The sequence below is a fragment of the Drosophila rhopaloa genome, unplaced genomic scaffold (assembly GCF_018152115.1).
Source record: "Drosophila rhopaloa isolate 14029-0021.01 unplaced genomic scaffold, ASM1815211v1 contig_115, whole genome shotgun sequence".
Lineage (NCBI taxonomy): Eukaryota > Metazoa > Arthropoda > Insecta > Diptera > Drosophilidae > Drosophila > Drosophila rhopaloa.
The window spans coordinates 13,720,895-13,739,884 of NW_025334990.1; the positions used below are offsets into that span (position 1 = coordinate 13,720,895).

General features: G+C 42.7%; 3 protein-coding genes across 4 annotated transcripts; 2 read left to right on the forward strand and 1 right to left on the reverse strand.

The window, feature by feature from the left end:
• The first annotated feature begins 813 nt into the window (after window positions 1-813).
• Window positions 814-3,294, forward strand: LOC108041379 (RNA polymerase II-associated protein 3). The gene is made up of 6 exons (XM_017119293.1): window positions 814-1,058; window positions 1,109-1,377; window positions 1,436-1,644; window positions 1,946-2,682; window positions 2,736-3,021; window positions 3,087-3,294. Exons 1-6 carry the CDS (start codon window positions 903-905, stop codon window positions 3,176-3,178), a joined length of 1,749 nt encoding a protein of 582 aa, XP_016974782.1. The 5' UTR covers window positions 814-902; the 3' UTR covers window positions 3,179-3,294.
• Window positions 3,295-4,779: 1,485 nt separating this feature from the next.
• Window positions 4,780-18,161, forward strand: LOC108041362 (myelin regulatory factor). Of its 2 annotated transcripts, none has more exons than XM_017119273.1 (9): window positions 4,780-4,977; window positions 8,615-8,700; window positions 11,617-13,033; window positions 13,917-14,556; window positions 14,622-14,890; window positions 15,228-16,326; window positions 16,387-16,907; window positions 17,081-17,300; window positions 17,354-18,161. In XM_017119273.1, exons 2-9 carry the CDS (start codon window positions 8,673-8,675, stop codon window positions 17,438-17,440), a joined length of 4,281 nt encoding a protein of 1,426 aa, XP_016974762.1. In that variant the 5' UTR covers window positions 4,780-4,977; window positions 8,615-8,672; the 3' UTR covers window positions 17,441-18,161. The 2 variants fall into 2 exon arrangements, with proteins under 2 accessions (XP_016974762.1, XP_016974763.1); XM_017119274.1 differs by having other exon boundaries at window positions 17,360-18,161.
• Window positions 18,162-18,262: 101 nt separating this feature from the next.
• On the reverse strand, window positions 18,263-18,928 carry LOC108041363 (28S ribosomal protein S17, mitochondrial). Its single transcript, XM_017119275.1, has 2 exons — window positions 18,740-18,928; window positions 18,263-18,685 (listed from the first exon to the last, which is right to left on the reverse strand). The coding sequence occupies exons 1-2, from the start codon at window positions 18,845-18,847 to the stop codon at window positions 18,326-18,328; spliced, it is 468 nt and encodes a 155-aa protein (XP_016974764.1). The 5' UTR covers window positions 18,848-18,928; the 3' UTR covers window positions 18,263-18,325.
• Between the last annotated feature and the right edge of the window lie 62 nt (window positions 18,929-18,990).

Below are 18,990 nucleotides of genomic sequence, written 5' to 3' on the forward strand. Positions count from 1 at the left end.
GTGGTATATTTTGTAATGAATGGATTGTGACCCTGGCAATTTACGGGCATATTTTGGGCGCCATAGTTTGCCGCCATGGGTTTTTAAGTTTTTCATGGTCTAATGCAGGAGGACTTCCTGCGGTAAGAATAGTTTTACTAAATTGTGTTAAGTTATGTTCCCTAATGTAATTTCTACTAGAATTAAAGGTTTAACCGGATCGGTACGGCTTGATTACAACAGTACACTTTTGAGTGCGCCTTACCGCCATACTTATTGTTTTCTCTACCAATGAACGTAAAAACATTTTTTTTTAGTTTTATTCAAAAAGGACTACATTTTGCAGATTTGCTGTTATAGATAAGGAATGTAGTAAAGTTAAAATTTCATTCCTGTTTTGCGAGGTTCATTGAGTCATCGCCGTTAATAAAGGCCAGAAACTCATCCACGGATGGTTTTCCGTTAGAAACTTCAGTATCATTATGGAGGCCGACCTCAATTTCAGTAAACCGGAAACGGAAGTTCGTTTCTTTGTGTACTTAGCGATGGCGACGGCCAGGAAAACCAGCGAATTCACTTTGAATAGAACCTGATCCTCGTCAAAGCTGATAAACAAAAGTCCAGCAGGTTCACGAGTTCTGGCTCCCCTGGCGTGGCTCTATTCGGTCCGCCGTAGTCGTTACGAAAGTACGGAATTTTGATCAATTGCCTTGGGCTTTTTCAAACGGCGCTTTTCGCGCTTCACATAGGTGGTTGATTTCAATTTCGATAGTTGATTCGAAGTAAGTTGGCAGCTCTGGGCGGTGAAACAGCAAGTATCGATAGCTAGCCAGCGCTGCCAGACCGTTTTAGTGAGCGCTAGCAACAGAAATAACAAAAATTTCATTGAATAATTTTGATTACTAATTGACAAGGAAACCAACATGAGCGGTGCAGAAAAGGCCTTCGAATTGCAGCGCCAGGTGCGCCAGAATGCCAAGGAGTATGAGAACTCGGTGAAGGACCTCTACTCCTGGGAGCGTGACATCAAGAGCAAGGAGAAGGAGCTGCAAAAGGCGCCGGCGTCTGCCGCCAATAAGGTGAGCTTCTAGTGGCCTGTTCATTCCGGGAATACAATGTCTTTCTGCAGAACCTGCCAGTGCGCAGTCATGGGAAGTCGGAGAAGGACAGCCCCAGCAGCTCGGCGGCCAGCACGCCCACGGAGAAGCAGGATTTGCCCCTGGATCCTGTGGCCCAGCAACACAAGAAGGCCAATGACATAAAGGATCGTGGCAATAACTATGTGAAGCAGGCGGAGTACGACAAGGCAATCGTGGCGTACTCCGCTGCCATTGGTGTCTATTCCCACGATCCTATATACTTTATAAACAGGGCCTTGTGCTATCTCAAACAGGAGCGGTAGGACTACACAAGAATATTCTAGAACCTTATAAACTAAACCCTTTCGTCCTTCTAGTTTCGAAATGTGCGTGGAGGACTGCGAGGCCGCCATTTCGCTGGACAAGCTTTGCGTTAAGGCATACTACCGGCGAATGCAGGCCAACGAGTCCTTGGGCCTCAACATGGAAGCTCTCAAGGATTGCACCACGGTGCTGGCCATTGAACCCAAAAACATCGAAGCCAAGAAGAGCTTGGCTAGGATCAACGAACGCTTGCGCAAGAACGGTAAACATAGTTAATGTTTTGCTCATTTACTTCGCTGCTCCTTAGCCATTATTAATGCTAAAAGCTAATGACAATCATTATTTTACTTACAAGATAGCTTGCAAGATCAATATAACTAGGTCCAATAACATTTACTTATACTTTTGTAACACATAAGTTGAATTATTGTAGCTATTCCACCTCGTTAATGTGATTTGTAAGCTATAAATTGTTTATTATATAGGGTAGTACCTTATGTTAGTTAATTATCTAAACAAAAATCGTGATTATCAAATACTTACGTATATTCGTGTTCTTTCAGCCACAAAAAGCGGTCCAAACTTCACCCCCGATCGTCCTGGAATGATCGACATCTTGCCATTTGACAAGCCTGTTTATAAGCGCTCCAAGAAGGCCATGCATCGAGTGACCATTGTGGATGTGGTATCTCCTCGTGGAAGCAGCGATGACACCAACAAACTTCGCATTTCAGATGAGGACATAGACAAGATTTTTAATAGTAATTGTGGCGCATTCGAGGAGGTCAAGAAACCGGATGTAAAGACTCAAGTAAAACCAAGTCCACTTGAAACTGTGCCAATTGTTGAAAACTCCAAAGAAGTAAAAAAAGAAACCAAACAGAGTCAAACCAAAGCAGATTCTGGTCAAGAGGCCTCCAAAGAAACAAATAAGGATACAAAAAGTAAGGCTGATGTAAAGCAGAATCAAGTAAAATCAATTTCACCCAAAACTGAGACAATCATTGAGGCCTCCAAAGAAGTAGAGAAGGAAACCAAACAGAGTCCTCCTCCAGTTGAGGAGGCCTTCAATAAAACAAAGAAAGATACAAAAAGTAAGGCAGAAGTCGAAAAAAAAGCGGAACAAAGTTCACATAGCAAATTGCCTGTCGAGATCCCCCAAGTTCAGAGTCTCGACTCGCCACCGAAGACAACCGAAAAATCCAGCACAGAAGTCAAGGCGGCCAATGTCAAGTCAAGTCGAACTGAAAAGATCGAGCCAAATTTAAGGAACAACGAAATGCCAGCCAGTCCGTTGGAAGTTAGTTCACTAATAACGAAACCTAAGCTGTATTAAACCATTCATTTTTTTAGCGTTCGGTGCCTCCTGCGCCTACAGGCACAGCCCAGTTCCATGTCACCTGGAAGGAACTGAGTGCTTCTCAGAAGTACCAGTATTTGAAGTCCATTGAAGTATCTAATCTTTGTAAGATCTTGGGAGCAGGTTTCGATCCGGATACATTTGCGGACATCCTGCGCACCGTTCAAGACTATTATGTACCAAATAAGGAGCCCACCACGGCGGCTGTCCTCTTGGAGGTCAGCAAAAATGACCAGTTTACCATTTTAGCAATGCTCATGTCCGCGGAGGAGAAGAAGGGTAAGTAGTAGCGAAATCATGCCTGTAAAGCGTATGGATTAATTTCTTACTTTAATCTTTTTCAGTGGTTTCTTCTATTTTCAACGCATTCAAAAACTGGCCCAACAAAAATCAGGGTGTGCTGGATAAGCTATCGAAGGCTTACGGCGTGGCGTAAAACCCCAATGTTTCAAGTTTAAATGTACTTATGTTGCTTCAAATTGTTAGCTCAAAAACAAACATTATAAATTTAAAGAGGATGTGTAGATAGGATCCACAATATGTTACACAGAATGCGAAATGTATTTATTTTAATGGTAATTAGATCCGCTAGGTGCGGTTCTTTGGCTTGGATGGGCATTAGTTACGCTAGTTGTGTATTTCTCAGTCATGTGACTCATCTATGAAGTTAGTATTTATATTAGCCCTAATTAAATATGCAGAAGACCATTTGAGCAAACAAAACCGTTCTTGCCCTGCCAGACCATGAATATTGAATAACCAATTGAGTAATACGAATTAGTGTAAATTACATAAATCAGTGGATTAATTCAATCTGCGAAGCCACCTAAAATGGGCTTTCCAGCAAGAACAACAACTCCATTAAGCGACGTTAAGTTGGAAGCGCTGATCAGTCGGGGGACCCGATTCGCGCACATATCATTACAGCGACACCCGCCGGAGGAGAAGCAAAAGGAACCCAAGTCGAGGGGAGGCAGATAAAGCCAGCATCAGCCCAATCCCAGCGAGTATCGCGGGCGACGGGGCCCAGGCGGTACGCTAATTGCGTGAGAGCTGGTGTACTAAGCACAGGGGCCGGGTTTTACTTAATCCCATTGTTGCCGCCGCTAGTTATAATTTAATTTACATGTTTCTTAACAAACGCTGGCTGCGATTTATCTCGGCGCGAGAGAATCCGCGAGAGCGATTGGTCCAGTGTTGCCGCGCCGCTTGACACCCGGAAAGATGCTGGATCCCGACAAAATGTAAGACTACAGGGTATCTGCAATTTATTTCACGGGGTCCAATTTATATGGTTGAAAAAGCATTAAGTGCAATTTTTAGTGAAGTAAATAAAAAAAAAAATTGATTGTCTGAATTTAAAAACATCTAAAACATTTAATGGTTACGCCTTTCAAAGCCCATTTTTTATTCCGGTAAATTTAAGTATTGATCGTTTTGTGTAAAAAAGAAATCTATAGTATATACATATATAAATATTAAATATTACATTTTTCAATGCGATTCTGAAATAAACAATTAAGAAATTATTGCACCGTTGCCGCAATCTGCCATTGCTCTGGACAAAGAGTTTACAAAGGTATTCAATTTAAAATCTAACCCGTAATTTTTGAATAATTCATTAGATATATATTTGTATAGATCTGAGACTGCAGTGAAGTGGCATAGAAATTTCAGTGAAGTTATAATCTACATTTTTATTAATCCCTTAAAGATATCGTTGCACCGGGTTTATTAATATAATTTATAGTTTATTAGAAACAATACTTTTGGTTTAAAACGATGGTATCAATTTGAGTACCATTTGAGTACCATAGTTCATAAAAAATATATAATTGAAGGTATAAATTAAAAATGTGTTATTAATTTTTAGTTAATTCATTAAAAACCGATCTGCAGTCGCAGTGGCAACCCCGCGCTTGATCGACCAGCGCAGCGTTTTCCGACGCTTTTCGGGAGAGCGTGGAATGGAACGGAATGGAACGGAACTGAGCCGAATTGAGCCGAACCGCTGAGCGCGTTAGTTGAGCTTAGCAGTCCAAGCGACTTGGATATAGATATAGTCGCTCCGCCGTGAGATAATCGCGGTTAGTCGGGGAGAATCGAGGGAATTGCGATCTTGGAAGCAGTTGCATCGACTATACACGGAGCGTGAAATACTAAATAAAAAACGACGAACGACAAAATAAAGCAACAAATTCGTAAACAATCAAAGTAACGGCGATTTGTGCGAGTGTAAGTGACGTTGTGCGAGAGCTTGTGTGCGACTAATTTAAAGCCGACTTTAGTTTAACTAAGATTTTATTAACGAAAAACCAAGGGGAAAAACAAAAAACCCCTTCTCTTGTGCAGTGATCAAATGTTTAAAACAATATTTAATAGCTATACTAGAAGTGCACATCAAAGCGAGTCTTTGTGAACAACTGGAAATTACGCAAATTCTGTTTAAAAGCCAGTAAAACATGTGAGAAACGAGTGATTTAGTAGCGATTTCACTAACGTGCAAAAATGTGTTGGTAGCAGCCAGTGCGGCGTATACGTAACGCCGAATCTTGTCAAATCTATAAAGAAGAATCGTTCAAAACAATGGGCCCAGCCTCCCACTGAAACAAATAGCGTTGGAAAATCAAATAGCGTAGTTCACCTTTCATTCAGCCACAACAATAACACTCCGTCGGCCAGAAGAATGCGGCAAAAACAAAACAGAGGTTTTTTTCTGCATTATTTATTTGGTTTTTGTGTGTTTCCCTCGGCTTTGTTTTTTTTTTTTTTATGTTTTGCCGTCGCCAAGTGCACGTCTTCATTTCATTAATTTTAGTTCGATAGCTATGCTTTCGGGCCGCCGGACAACTCGGAGATTACTTCGATCTTCGTCTCAACCTGTGCCAAGCGCAAAAAAACAAAATGAAAAAAAGATCAAGCAAAATAAAGGCAAACCAGCAAACGGCAAACAGCAAAAACGTGTCCCATAGCCCAAAAAGACGCTCACAACAACAGCATCGGGCCAACACATAAAAGTGAACCGGTTGGTTAAGTTTTCGAGCACCAGCAACAGTAACAGAAAATGAAAAAAAAAACAACAGAAGCAGAAAGAGCAGCAGCACCCCTCTTTAAAGTCCCCTGATCCTAAATGTAGCGGCAATAATATGTAAAAGCCGAGAAAAAATCAGAAAAAAAAAATATATCAGACAAAAACGCGCGGCGATACTTATAAATAACAATCTAGATGGCTAAGAAGAAGCCACCTCAGCTCAGAAAGCTGTTTAGCATAGTTTATTTTAGCGCTAATGGGCGGGGGAGGGGCTTCGGTTGGATCCGTTTAACTGGAATCCGAAAAAGATGCTAAATATGCGATCAATAACAAATGGAATATTCCATTCCTGTCCAAGCCTCGCCTCGTACCGACTTTCTTTTCTAACATCCGCTACATTTGCAATTCAAATTAAGTCCTCAGAGTAGCTTGGTACATTTTTGATTTTTGGCAGAGCGTTATCACTCCTTGACTCATATTTTGTATTGTTTATGACGCACTTCCTCCGCGGGATCATTTCCGACCAGATCTGATGAAATATATGTTTTCGGGCTCGATCGATGCCCCGCTATTTGGCCATATAGTTAGGCAGTCGGTGCTAATTAACTTGATTACTGACGCCTTTGCCAAACATCTTGATAATCTCATCTGGGTTTTTGGGCTGGGCACTCTGGTCAAATTAAAGTCATGGGTTCAGATTTTCGGCAAAGAGTTAAGGTACTAGCCATAATTGACTTGTTGGCCGAGTGAATCCCATGCCAGCGGCAATTAGCACAGCAAAAACAAAATACAATTTATTCATATTTATGGCTCAATTTGATCGTTGCTTACGTGCAATCGTGTTTTTTTTCGAACCGCCGCACGCCATTTGAGAGCTGCGAGATGTCGTACAGTATGGTCTCGGTGGATTTATTGAAATGCTAATAAAACGCTAAATGCCCCGGCATGATGAGCCAGCCAATTTAGCGAATGCCAAAGCCCCAAAAGCCCCAAGGATGAGGTTAAAGCCACAAAAGAAGTCAAGCGCCCTGCGAAGCCCAAGTTATTAACTTCCGACTCCGTAATAGAAGCGGCGAACAACAAATCAATAGCCGGACAACTACAGGTTTTTGTTTTCTTCAGCCATCTTCAAGTGAAACTCGCGGCACGATCGTGAGTCTGGCTTTTTTGGTTGAGTTTATTTTTAGTTGCCCTGCCGCCGGACTAAATCAAATCACTTGAGCATTTCATTATATTATTATAGGAGGAAGCGTTCTTTATCCGACGGGCAAACAGCCCCAGGCGAAGTACATATACAAATGTATATGAAAGCCAAGGCGTTAATTCAATCAAAATCATTGCGACGAAACAGACATGACAAAGCGGAGGCAAAGTCTCGCTTCAGAAACCACTTTCAGTCATCAGCGACTATTCGCATCGCATAAGCGAAGAGTTAAAATCAGCCTTGGTTCGATTTAAAGTTTATTACAAAATCGAATACCCCGTATTTTTCGCTAAAATGTCGTGTATTTCGAACATGCTATGTGGATCTCTGTCATTGCGCATACGCCATGTGTGCTAAAAACACCTTTCATAGCATACATTTTGGCTTATCTGCGCTGAAATTTCATGCTGTGGCACTCGATATTAATTTGCATTGCTAAATAACTCAACGGCGTGTCATTTATGTTACTTTTATTCACTGCAAGTCGAGTGTCACGTGTTGATTTTGATGCAAATTAGTTGCTGCTGTACATCGGATGAAATCGTGTCGCGGCCCCCGTTTAAAAGCGGATAAAGCTCAGACGTCGCAATGCGATGCTGGCGTCGAAATCAAGACTTACTTATCCGGCACTTGTGTGTTTCTTTTTGGATCGCTCTGTTGCCAGACATCAGAGATATCAAATATGAATATATATATATGCCAATACGTTGCACCGAAGCATCTCACATTTGCACGCGGAACTATAATTTTTAAGCTATAAATGGAGGTTTGCCTTTAAACTATCTAATCATGGATAGTTTTTTATATTAATTTTTTTAATTCTCATTTTTTTTTTTTTTTCAATGTCAGTCGAATTTTTATATATTTATATATATAGATGTGACAAAGCGGAAGAGTCTGCTATGAACGATAATGTAATGTCTCAAATAACGTTTTACAAGGATTACACCGATTACAACGTTTAACGGCTTAAATAAAGCGGATTTGAAAGTGTTTTTCTTTTTTAATCAACATGTTAACACAAAACCTCTCAAATCGAATGAACAATTGAAAAACAGCTTTAAATCAAACAGTTTAAAAATATTTAACTATACTTTACATTGTTCCACCTACACTCAAAATGGTAGGTGTGCCAGCCATTTTGAATAGGTAATTTTTGAAAGAAATTTTTTGAATACCTTCTTAATAAAACAATAAAATTCCTAATCAAATTAAATTCTACGAAAACAAACTTAGTCATATTTGCGACCTATACGCAAACCTTGAATGGACTCCTTCTTTCAATCTCGGAAATTTAAAACGTTGGACTTCCTGTGTAAAGCAAAAATATAGATTTGAAGGGGGAACTTTCGGCAAAATTCTTTACTATTTTTAGAACACTTATCGCTGCATAAAAAATAATACAATCAAAACCCACTTTAATAAGAAACTTTCATTAAAAGCATTGTTGATCTTGACAGGAAACCTTTTATTTCTTCAGAGCTAAGAAATGTAAGAAAAAAGCCGGGTTGCTCTACATAATGGATTCCTGATAAGGTTAATCTAATTGTATATTTTAATTTAATTCTCAGATGTTTTTTGAATTTTGAAGAGGCAAGGCCGGTAGCTCATGGTCACATTTTTCCAATTTCTTACAGAGCGATCACCAGTCATGCTGTAGCCACAAAGACAGGATGCTTCTGAAGTGACTCGAATATGGACCTTGATTTTTTGGAACAGCTCTGTAAGTACGAAAGACAAAATCCATTCAATTACCACGAGTGTTTATGCACATATTTTCGGCAAGGATAACCAATTCAAATTCAAATGGGGTCCTTGGAGTGGCCCCATTGAAGGCTGGCCCGACTCTCCTCGTCATTGAAAACCAAAAACCAACCGAACCGAAAATAGACATAACGGGGAAATGGCCATTCTAGACTTTCAAATACTCTTAACCAGAAAGGTCACTGTACCAATAGGTTGTTAGAAAAAATTTCTGGGCAAGGAACACCATTAGCAAATTGTTTTAACCGGAATTGTTCACTTTAGAAGAATTACTTAACAACAAATGTAAAGCATATTTCTTCTTTCGTTTCCAAAAGAAAATATTAAACCTCTATATAAGTTTAATTTTACTTTTTATCAAGACCATCATGGTTACCTAGATCGATAATCGATAGATATTCTTCTAAGATAAAACTTAAGATTTTTATGCAAAGTTTGAATAACGTATGCAATAAATCATAATGCGATTTTTTTTTTCAAAAAAACATGTAAAAATGACTTGAATGAATTTTTAGGTAATATAGGTAATTTTAAAACGTTAAATAAAAACGATTATTTCTGAAATACAGAAATGGTGTCAGGAATTTATTAATATCTAACATTCTGATTGAAAATATGAAAATAAAGATACTCCCTTCCTGAAATTTAAAAGTAGAATTGAAATTGACTGGTAAAACTTTTGTTGTCCATTCTGAAAATTAAAAACCCACTTTAGGCACTTCTAAATTAAAGAAAGGGCATCCAAAATTGACTAGGTAAAAGTCCCCCCGTCTAAGGTTCCGCATCTCGTACACCCACACAGACACGGACAGACCGAGAATGAGACAATCAGGATATATGATAGCTGGAATCGTTTAATATATTTCTATACAATTTCGCTCCGACTAGCTGGGATTTGCATGCCACTTGTGCGGCACACGAAACGAGCAGGTTGTTTGATCAATAACCCCGACTTCGGGGGACGGAAGCCCAAATATTTGCACTCCGGTTATGATTTCGCTGGCCGCAGTCAGTGCTCAGATATTTCCAATCCACATCCGACGTATCGCATCGCCCAGTGACTAAACAAATAACAAAGAGTTGCAAATTTCAACCAACTATTGAGATTGTGGAAACAGTTTTCAGTGATTAAACAGGGGGATGCGGTGTACTACGAAAGCAATTGTAAAAATATTTATTAGAGAACAATTGCATAAACAGTGACTGCTATTTAAATCCCAATAAATGAAAAACGATGATCTGCTGCTGCTGAAGTTTCGCTGATTTGAGGGCTCAGGCTCTTATTTTTATTCCAAGCAATTAGGTTTCGTTTTCATCGTCGCTTTCGGTTGGTTACCATGCCGATTTGACTCGCTCTTGGTTTCAGTTTGGTTTTATAGTTTGATTATTAGTTTTTACTTGTTTTCAAAGCATTTTCCCTGCTCAGCGAGTTGTGAAGAGTGCATCAACCGTATGCTCGCTCATACGTGCGTTAGATAATTGTTTTCTCAGTTCGAAACGGAACGGCAGCAGCAGAATGCATCCAAAACGGAGGGTTACTGAAATCGAAACTCCATTTTGTTTCCATGGATGCTGGCAGTCAGCTAACTTGGCCATCAGTGCGATTCGTTTGGGCCAAGTCGCGAGGCGTTCGCGCTGAAAAAGGTTTCGGCGTCCTGCAGACGGGAACTCTCAGTGAAATCCGGTGACAAACGACAAATTAATTATGGACTATCCCAAGACTTTGAATGGTAAATGCTAACATAATCCCCCAACTGTCTGCATAAATTACACAACAATTTGCATTCGGCACGTCAACAATTTATTTTGGCCAAGTATCGATCAAACAGAGCGGGAATTTCAGGGCTTATCAGCGGGCTGTTCCCAGTTTTCAGTGCCCCGAATGTGTTTATTTAACTATAATTATCTCCTGGTATGGTAAACGCCCCCTCAGAAACGTGCGATATTTCATTTCTCTATAAAAGCGATTCCCGGACTTTGCTCTACTTCCAAGATAATAAAAAATTGTTTGCCTACATTACAATATTGGATGTCAATGTTTACTCATTAATTACGTAGCAGGGTAGCTTTTTTCCGACTGATTAGTTTATTGTTTCTTATATGGGAATATTCAATTTGTATATTTCTAGGGAACAGATTTCTATTTGAGATCCTTTTAGCTTTGTAGCTAGTACACACCTGTATTTCCAATTACCCTTCTCTTACGGAATATAATGTGATCTGTAGTAGGCAAAGCGCCTATTAATTGGAAAAATAACAAAACACCTTTTACCTCGACCACCAAACTTTTTAGGCACACTCAGTCTAATATAATTAACTAACAGGTTTTAAATATGTTTGGTTTCTCAAAAAGTATGGCACTGCCAATTATATTCAGAAAAAAAAAATAGGATGGTACACCATTCTCTATTTTATAAATATATGTATAATCCATTCTGCCGATTATATGCCTAGAATAATCTAGAATTTTTAAAGTATGCAAATCTTTCAGAGCTTTACATTCTTTCTTGTTATTATTACAATTTTGTCAATATTTCAGTTATTCAAATTTTGACCAAAATGTTATTTTGAGGGGAATTTCCATTATAGCACAAAAATATTTATTATCGGGGGTAACAAAGAAACATTTCTGTTGAATTTCGTTTGAAACATAAGATTTCTTTGCCTTCCCGGATACAGTGTTATTTTATCATAATTTTTTTTTAATTTACTTTTCTATTTATTTATTTATTTTGTTTCACAACCCGATGTAATATAACGTCACAATAACTATTTTATTTATTTCATCACAAAAACTATTATTAATTGGTTTAGTAATTTGATTAGTTACGAATAAAACCTTGTAATAACTAACGTAATTTTCCTGTGGTATTAGCTCCCCAAGATCTGGATGACTTAAATAGCGATGGCATAGACAATCTGGATCTGTTGATGGAAGGAGCCCTCGGCGACAGCATCCAATTGGGCCACAATGGCCACCTGTCTGGCGGGGGAGGAGTCCACTCCCACATGGAGTCGCCGCACACGCCGCCGATGAATGGCCTGGACTCCCAGTTAAGTGGCTGCGGGCGCATGGGCAGCACACCGCTGGCGACGCAGACTCAGACCCACGTGCATCCGCAGCTGCCGGAGAGTCCGCCGGACTCGCAGCCCGCCTACAGTCCGCTGGGCGAGGCCCATGGCATGGCGATGTCGGGGCGGGACCTCATCTATCCGGGTCTGCCGCCCATGCAGCACCAGGCGAACCTGCTCCAAACGGATCTGGGCCAATATGCCTCTCCTCCGCAGCAACATCACTTTGCGCCTCCACAGGCTGATGTCCGGATCAAGCATGAATCCGGACTGATCATCAATCCGGGCAACTTGCTGTGTCAGCAGCAACAGCAGCAGCAGATGCATCAACTGCAGCAGCAGCAGCAGCTCCAACACCAGATCAATGAGCAGCAGTTTGCGCCTCATCAGCACCAGGATGTGATCCTCCAGAACCATATGCCGTACTACGAAAACGGAGGTGGTGCGGGGATGTATTCGGCCAGCAGCTACCAGAACCTGCCCACCTGCACTGTGACCTCCACCGTGGGCTTGGATCGTGTCCAGGTGATCGGGACCAGCCAGTTGTCGCTGAACCGTGTGTCCGCCCCATCCACGCCCGTGCACTCTTTGTCCCGCAAGCGCAAGATGTCCACGCAGCTGGATTGTCCGGAGTTTGGGACGGCTCCCAAAGTGGATGCGGGCCTGCAGATGAGTCCCCTGCGCGCCTCCCACCACTCGCTGGCCACGCCCACTCCGGCGCCCTCCCACTGCTCCGCCTCCGTATCGCCAGCCCTGTCCGCCGTAAATTCGCAGGCGGACAACAGCCTGGACGGACAGCCCAGTGGGGTGGCCAACGGATCGGGTTCGGGATCGGGATCGGGATCCGGCAGCGAGGCAGGTGATCCGGCGGGGGGCCAGTGCATCCGGTTCAATGGATTCCAGCCGGAGAACTGGCACAAGCTGTTCGACCAGAGCCTGCAGGAGCTGTCTGTGATCTACTACCGCGTGGATGCGGACAAGGGCTTCAACTTCAGCGTCTCGGACGACGCGTACGTGTGCCAGAAGAAGAACCACTTCCAGGTTACTTGCCATGCGCGCCTCCAGGGCGATGCCAAATTCGTGAAGACACCGTCCGGTTTCGAGAAAATCAAATCCTTCCACTTGCATTTCTACGGCGTCAAGTTCGAGGCGCCCAACCAGACGATCCGCGTGGAGCAGAGCCAGTCGGATCGCTCCAAGAAGGCCTTCTATCCCGTACCGTGAGTATATCCGTTTACGCGATGAATTGATACTTAATAGAAGCGTTACGATATGTGAATAATGATAGACTTGTTTACCCGAAATGGTAACCATCACTCAGTAATAAGAATAATGTTGAACATAAATTCGTTTTGAAATCGACTAATAATAATTCATAAAAGCATTATAAATAATATATTAAATATATACATATATATATATATATATATATATACATATATTATGATAAAATATTATATCATGTTTTCACAGCAATTAGCTGATTAACTTACTCCGACTTCTTCTATTCTTGTTCATCTTGATCCTCAACCTTTTCTAATTGGTGTGATTCCCCAGCATTCGCGATCCAGTTTGTTGTTTGCTGGTTCGCAATAGTTCACAAGTTCAAAACAATATATAAACTCATATAAGGGGTATTCACTTAGAATATATTTTGAATTAGGCCCCAGGAAAATAGAAACGAATTTATTGCAGTTGATTAAAAGTCTTGACCAGAACTTAAAAATGCAGCATTATACATATGCACCAGGTTATAAAAAGATTTTTTTTATATAAAATACTAATATTTCAAAGATGTATTCTTGTGAAAAAACATATACACATGGAAAGGAAATAGTGTTTTTTAAGTGGTTTTAAGCCACAACAGAAATATGTGGTAATTTGTATCTTTCAAAATCCTTTAAAAATCACCTTTAAAGGTGTCCAAAAGAAGGTGGTATGAGAAACAGGACATCGTCTTTCTTGATTTTTAAATACTCAGTACATTTGGACTCAAAACATACGTAGCATACTTTAAAACTATTTTAAGAGGTTTAAAAACGAAAAGTTTTAAATATTTTTGTAGTAACTCAAAGTAATTAACCATTTCCCTTCCATGCACAGCATCGATCTCCAGAAGCACATCGTCAGCAAGATCACCGTGGGCCGCCTGCACTTCTCAGAGACGACGAACAACAACATGCGCAAGAAGGGTCGTCCCAATCCGGAGCAGCGCTTCTTCCAGCTGGTCGTGGGTCTCCATGTGCACACCATTTCCGGCAACTTTCCGGTGGTGAGTCACGGCAGCGAGAAGATCATCGTCCGTGCCTCGAATCCGGGTCAATTTGAGTCCGACGTGGACCTGTGCTGGCAACGCGGCCTCACCCCGGATTCCGTGGTCCACACGGGTCGCGTGGGCATCAACACGGACCGTCCGGATGAGAGTCTGGTGGTCCATGGCAACCTCAAGGTGTCCGGCCACATCGTCCAGCCGAGCGACAGTCGCGCCAAGCAGGAGATCGCCGAGCTGGACACGTCAGTGCAGCTCCGTAATCTCCAGAAGATCCGGATAGTGCGATACCGCTATATGCCGGAATTCGCAGTGCACTCGGGTCTCCGGCGGGCGAGCGACACTCGGGAGATCGAGGACACCGGCGTGATTGCGCAGGAGGTGCGAGAGGTGATCCCGGATGCAGTGCAAGAGGCTGGCAGTGTGGTGCTGCCCAACGGTAATGTCATTGAGAAATTCCTGCTGGTCAATAAGGTAAGAAATGTCCTCAGATTTGAAATATCCAGCAAATCCACAATAACACTTGTTACCTTTTAAAGGACCGCATCCTGATGGAGAACATCGGAGCCGTGAAGGAGCTGTGCAAGGTGACGGGTTCGCTGGAGTCGCGCATCGAGCACCTAGAACGTGCCAACATTGGCCAAAACAGCCACCAACTGCGTGCCAAGGATCTGCTGGAGCCGCGCTGCATCCTGCCGGAGCGAGGAGCACCCAAGCCCTTCGGCAGTCGGCGGGACGGATATGAGGTCTGCTCCAGCCGCTCCCTGCAGATCGTCATCTTCCTGCTGATCATCGTTATGGCAGCCTGGTGAGTAGGATCCTATATTCATTGCAGTATCTTTATAAAGTTATTCTTTTTCGTTTAATCCGTTTTGGTATATTGCTTAGGAAAATATCAAATCTTAAAGGATCCATTAAATATTTATATTATAAAAAAAAAAAATTTTTTAATATTTAGAAATATTGACTTGATATCAATAATTTAATGTAGTATTTTTGCTTTGCAAAAAGGTGACCCCGACCTAAAAGTTTGTGGCTCCATTTTCTATCATTTCCGGTTGATTAATGGTCGTTTTATAAATTTTATAACCAGAAAAAAAGATTTAATGAAATTACAAACGAAACCTGTTTTCCTCTCATTAAAGCCTGGCGGCGGTGTCCACGTTGTACTTCGTGGAGCACAACAAGCAGCAGCAGATGGAAGGCTACCCGATAATTGGCAACGGAGTCTTTCGACCGGATGCGGGGCAAACGCACCTGAGCGACGAGCAGAAGCACTACTTCCACACGTTCTTCAAAAACAAGACGCACTCGTGGCCCACTCGGATAGCACTCGTGACCAGCACCGCCCGACCGCCCGGATCCCGGCCAGCGGAGGAGGAGGCGGTGGACCTGGCCGCGGTATTGATCAAGCCCCAGGTGTCCACTGGCCAGCTGCAGCAGAATAACAAGCACGTGCTGATCACAACGTCAGCTCCGCGTTTCAGCAACAAGACCATCAACAGCAAGAAGGGCAAGTGGCCGCCCACCCAGGAGGTACTGCGTCAGGCGGCGGGTCAAAAGTTGCACCTAGCACAGCCGGTCCATGTGGTTCCTCCTGCTCTGGCCAAGGTCCATCCTCCCGCTGCCCCTAACGGCACACTGACCTCCACGGAGAAGCCATCGCAGGCTATTCTCTTGCCCCAGGATTTTGAAAACAACTCCATCGACATCGATGCCCAGCAGAAGCAGTCGCAGCTGAAACTGGACGAGCACATCGTGGTGGTGGGCACCATCGCCAGTCCCGCCTCCGATGCCTATGATTCCAATTCCCCAGCTGCTGCTGCACATCCCATTCGCAAATTCAACCCCGGCACCGTTTATACCCATGTCTACAAGACGGTATCACCACCCACGTCCAACCTGGCCCTGACCACCAATAAGGTGAGCACCGAGCCCGCCCAGAGTCCACTTGCCCAGGCCCTGGATGTTCCGCCGCCGGCGATTCCCCTGCGTAACAGCAGCGACAATCCGGATGCCCTCGACCTGCAGAACCTGAGCAACACCAACGAGTCCGTGGACAACCCCATCACCGGGGTGTATGGCTTCGAGTACCAGGGATCGGGTTTGAGGGAGTCCAATGTGGGCAGGCGGTCAGCCAGTCAACGGAGTCTGGATTGGATCCGGCAGAAGAGAATCAAGGCGGCGCTGTTTGGACAGCCAGCAGAGTGCAATGGGGATGAGTCGGTCAGCGATAATTGCCAGGTGAGGATTGGTTAGTCTAATTTTAATCCCAATTAATAAGTCATGTTCTTTCATTCCCAGTCCGTGTGCTTCGAGGAACTGCCACCGAGTCAGCCTGAGCCGGACAATGTGGATGCCAATGTGAAGGAGCAGCATGTCGAGGACGATCTGCAGTCGGCTGAAGAGCAGGAGCAGGATTCGGACATCATAGAGCCGCAATCTGCCACCCTAGTTGGCAATGAAACCTCTGCTGTTCTCGATGGCCAGCCAGGATTCCTGGGCAAAAGTTCGCATAGCACCGATGCCCTGGCCAAGAAGTTCCCCCAGGAGACGGAGACGGCGATCGCAGCCAAGGACGATCCAGTCTACCGGCTGGTGCAGGCTGCCTCTGCTCAGGATCAAGTGTCCAAGGGCGATGAGACGGTGCTACCGCCCTTCCAACTGGACTGCTGGAGCGTGAGCAGTTGCGTCCTGGCCGCCCAGTATAACCACACCATCGACGTGGAGCAGTTCTGTCCCACCTCGGGCACTTCCCTCAATGTCAGCTATATAGTTCCCGTGTCGCGTTATCTGCAGGCCAGTAGCCTGGAGCTCCATCTGAGGTATGTATGTTGGGTATTAAATAAAACATCTCTTAACTTAGTTGATTGGTTAACTATTAACATTGAAATCTTGGTGATTAGTGTATAATATCAGCTCAACTATTTTAGTATACATATATAAGTGATATAAATATATACAAATATAGACAGAATAAACATTATTATTTCCGCAGCTCCAACAAACCTCTGCAGTGGTCCATCTGCATCGACGATGATCAGGCCAAGCCCAGTGCCAACGCCCAGCTAAATGAGGATGATGAGGCCACGGCCACCAGCGGAGTGAAGATCCTCAAGCAGCAGGGCAAGAATAAACTGAGCCTGGCTTTGGATCTGCCCGCTCGCGGATACTTCCTGCGCGACTTTATGCTCCGCGCCAGCCACGACTTGGAGCAGGTGAGTTTTCCGGATTTACTCAAGCTCTTCCAGCGATTCCTCAACTCTTTTAGTTGCAGCAAAAACTTTGCGACGACAGCGCTCACCTGGCAAACCCCATACTCCAGTACAACTTTAGAATCGTAAGAGATTGTGATTAGTTTACAGCTTAATTTATGACACGGATCGAATCTGAACTCCAAAAATCTACGCATATGTGTATGTACTGCATGTTTGAATGTTGCGGATATGTCCTGGCACCCCCAACACGGAAAACTCGTTTAAATTAGGAAAATGAGAAAATGATATAAACTAAAACTGTTGATCAGCGAGCGGAAGTTAAAATGAATACATTTATACGTAAAACAAATCATTAATAAATGCAAAACAATTATCGACCATTTAAATAAAATATGTAGAGAAATCTTTTAAAATGTTCTTTTAGTGGCTGGGCAATGGAAAAAAGAGCATTGAAAGCTTTTAAATGGTATTTAATTTAAAAAGGGCTTTTAAAATGTTTGTCGCTATTCAAATCAAATGAGGTCAAAAAACAACGACTATGAATGATTTAAGTTATGGTTTTTGAAAAATAAGTATGTACATCAACAGAAATGACAGTTGAACCTTGGAAATTACTAAATAAATAATCTATTCATTTTAAGCAAGATTTTTTAAGTAACAAACATTCTATGAGTATTAGTTGATTTATGGCTGGGCATCATTAGAATACTATTTTAAAATTAATAAGTTAATATAAGAGAAACCTTCAAATTTGACTTTAAATGCAAAAACGGAATACTCAAGACTTGAAGTTTCAAAGTTAAAGCTAAAACAAATGATGAAAGGTAAATAAGCGACAGTGGTCACAAGCACTACTAAATAAATTTTATAAAAGGGAATTTATAAGTAGGCTAAAACTACGCTCATTGAATTTTCGTGTAAATAAGTTTCCTAGGGCCTGAATAAAAAAATCCATAGGTGTCTATAGGACAAATTAAATCACTTTACTATGAAACAATTAGGAAACTTAACAGGTAAACGATCCTTTAGACTGCGAACGGCTGGTCCTTGCCATCCTCGTGGTATTTGATGTACGTCTCTCCGTGCGTAAAGTCCTTGGTTCCCTCGAGGCGACCGCGCGGCGGAGCCTTGTCGTAGTCGAAGGCTTTCTCCGACTTGCCGAACAGCTGGTTGGCCATCTCGATGTCCTCGCGGTACTTGCCCACGACCACCTTCTTTCCAGTCAGTGGATCTGTTATGTCACCCAGCGGATAGACCACCTTTTCCACATTGTGCGTGATGAGTCGGGTGAGTCGATCGGGTAGCTCCTTTATCAGAACCACATCCCCGGTTTTGCACACCTTCTGTGGATCGTGGGCGAAGTAGAACTCGTCCTTCTTGAAGTACTATAAGAAAAACAGGTATACGCTTTTAATTTTCTGAGAAGTGGTATTGCTTACCATATTCAGATTCTTGTCCAGTTCCATGCGGCGAATACGGATCTTGGAGGCATTCTGCTTAATGCAGGGCATGCACTGGCCCATTAGTAGTAGTCCTCGCCTTGACATGATCCTGAAGGATTTTTATTTAAAAATTTATAAAAATAAACAACCGGTTGCAAGGTATATTGGTAGTGTGACCAAAAAGCTAAGTCGTCAAATGTTTTACACAGCTGTTAACTATCGATAAGAACAGCTGTCGCAGGTTTTCA

Excerpts from the sequence above, each read along its gene's own strand:
- LOC108041379 (XM_017119293.1), top strand. The coding sequence starts at position 903 with ATGAGCGGTGCAGAAAAGGCCTTCGAATTGCAGCGCCAGGTGCGCCAG. Across the intron at positions 1,378-1,435 it reads TGCTATCTCAAACAGGAGCG|TTTCGAAATGTGCGTGGAGG; the intron begins GTAGGACTACAC and ends TCGTCCTTCTAG. Across the intron at positions 2,683-2,735 it reads TGCCAGCCAGTCCGTTGGAA|CGTTCGGTGCCTCCTGCGCC; the intron begins GTTAGTTCACTA and ends TCATTTTTTTAG.
- LOC108041362 (XM_017119273.1), top strand. The coding sequence starts at position 8,673 with ATGGACCTTGATTTTTTGGAACAGCTCT. Across the intron at positions 8,701-11,616 it reads TGATTTTTTGGAACAGCTCT|CTCCCCAAGATCTGGATGAC; the intron begins GTAAGTACGAAA and ends CTGTGGTATTAG. Across the intron at positions 16,908-17,080 it reads AGCCTGGAGCTCCATCTGAG|CTCCAACAAACCTCTGCAGT; the intron begins GTATGTATGTTG and ends TTATTTCCGCAG.
- LOC108041363 (XM_017119275.1), bottom strand. The coding sequence starts at position 18,847 with ATGTCAAGGCGAGGACTACTACTAATGGGCCAGTGCATGCCCTGCATT. Across the intron at positions 18,686-18,739 it reads TGGACAAGAATCTGAATATG|TACTTCAAGAAGGACGAGTT; the intron begins GTAAGCAATACC and ends TTTTTCTTATAG.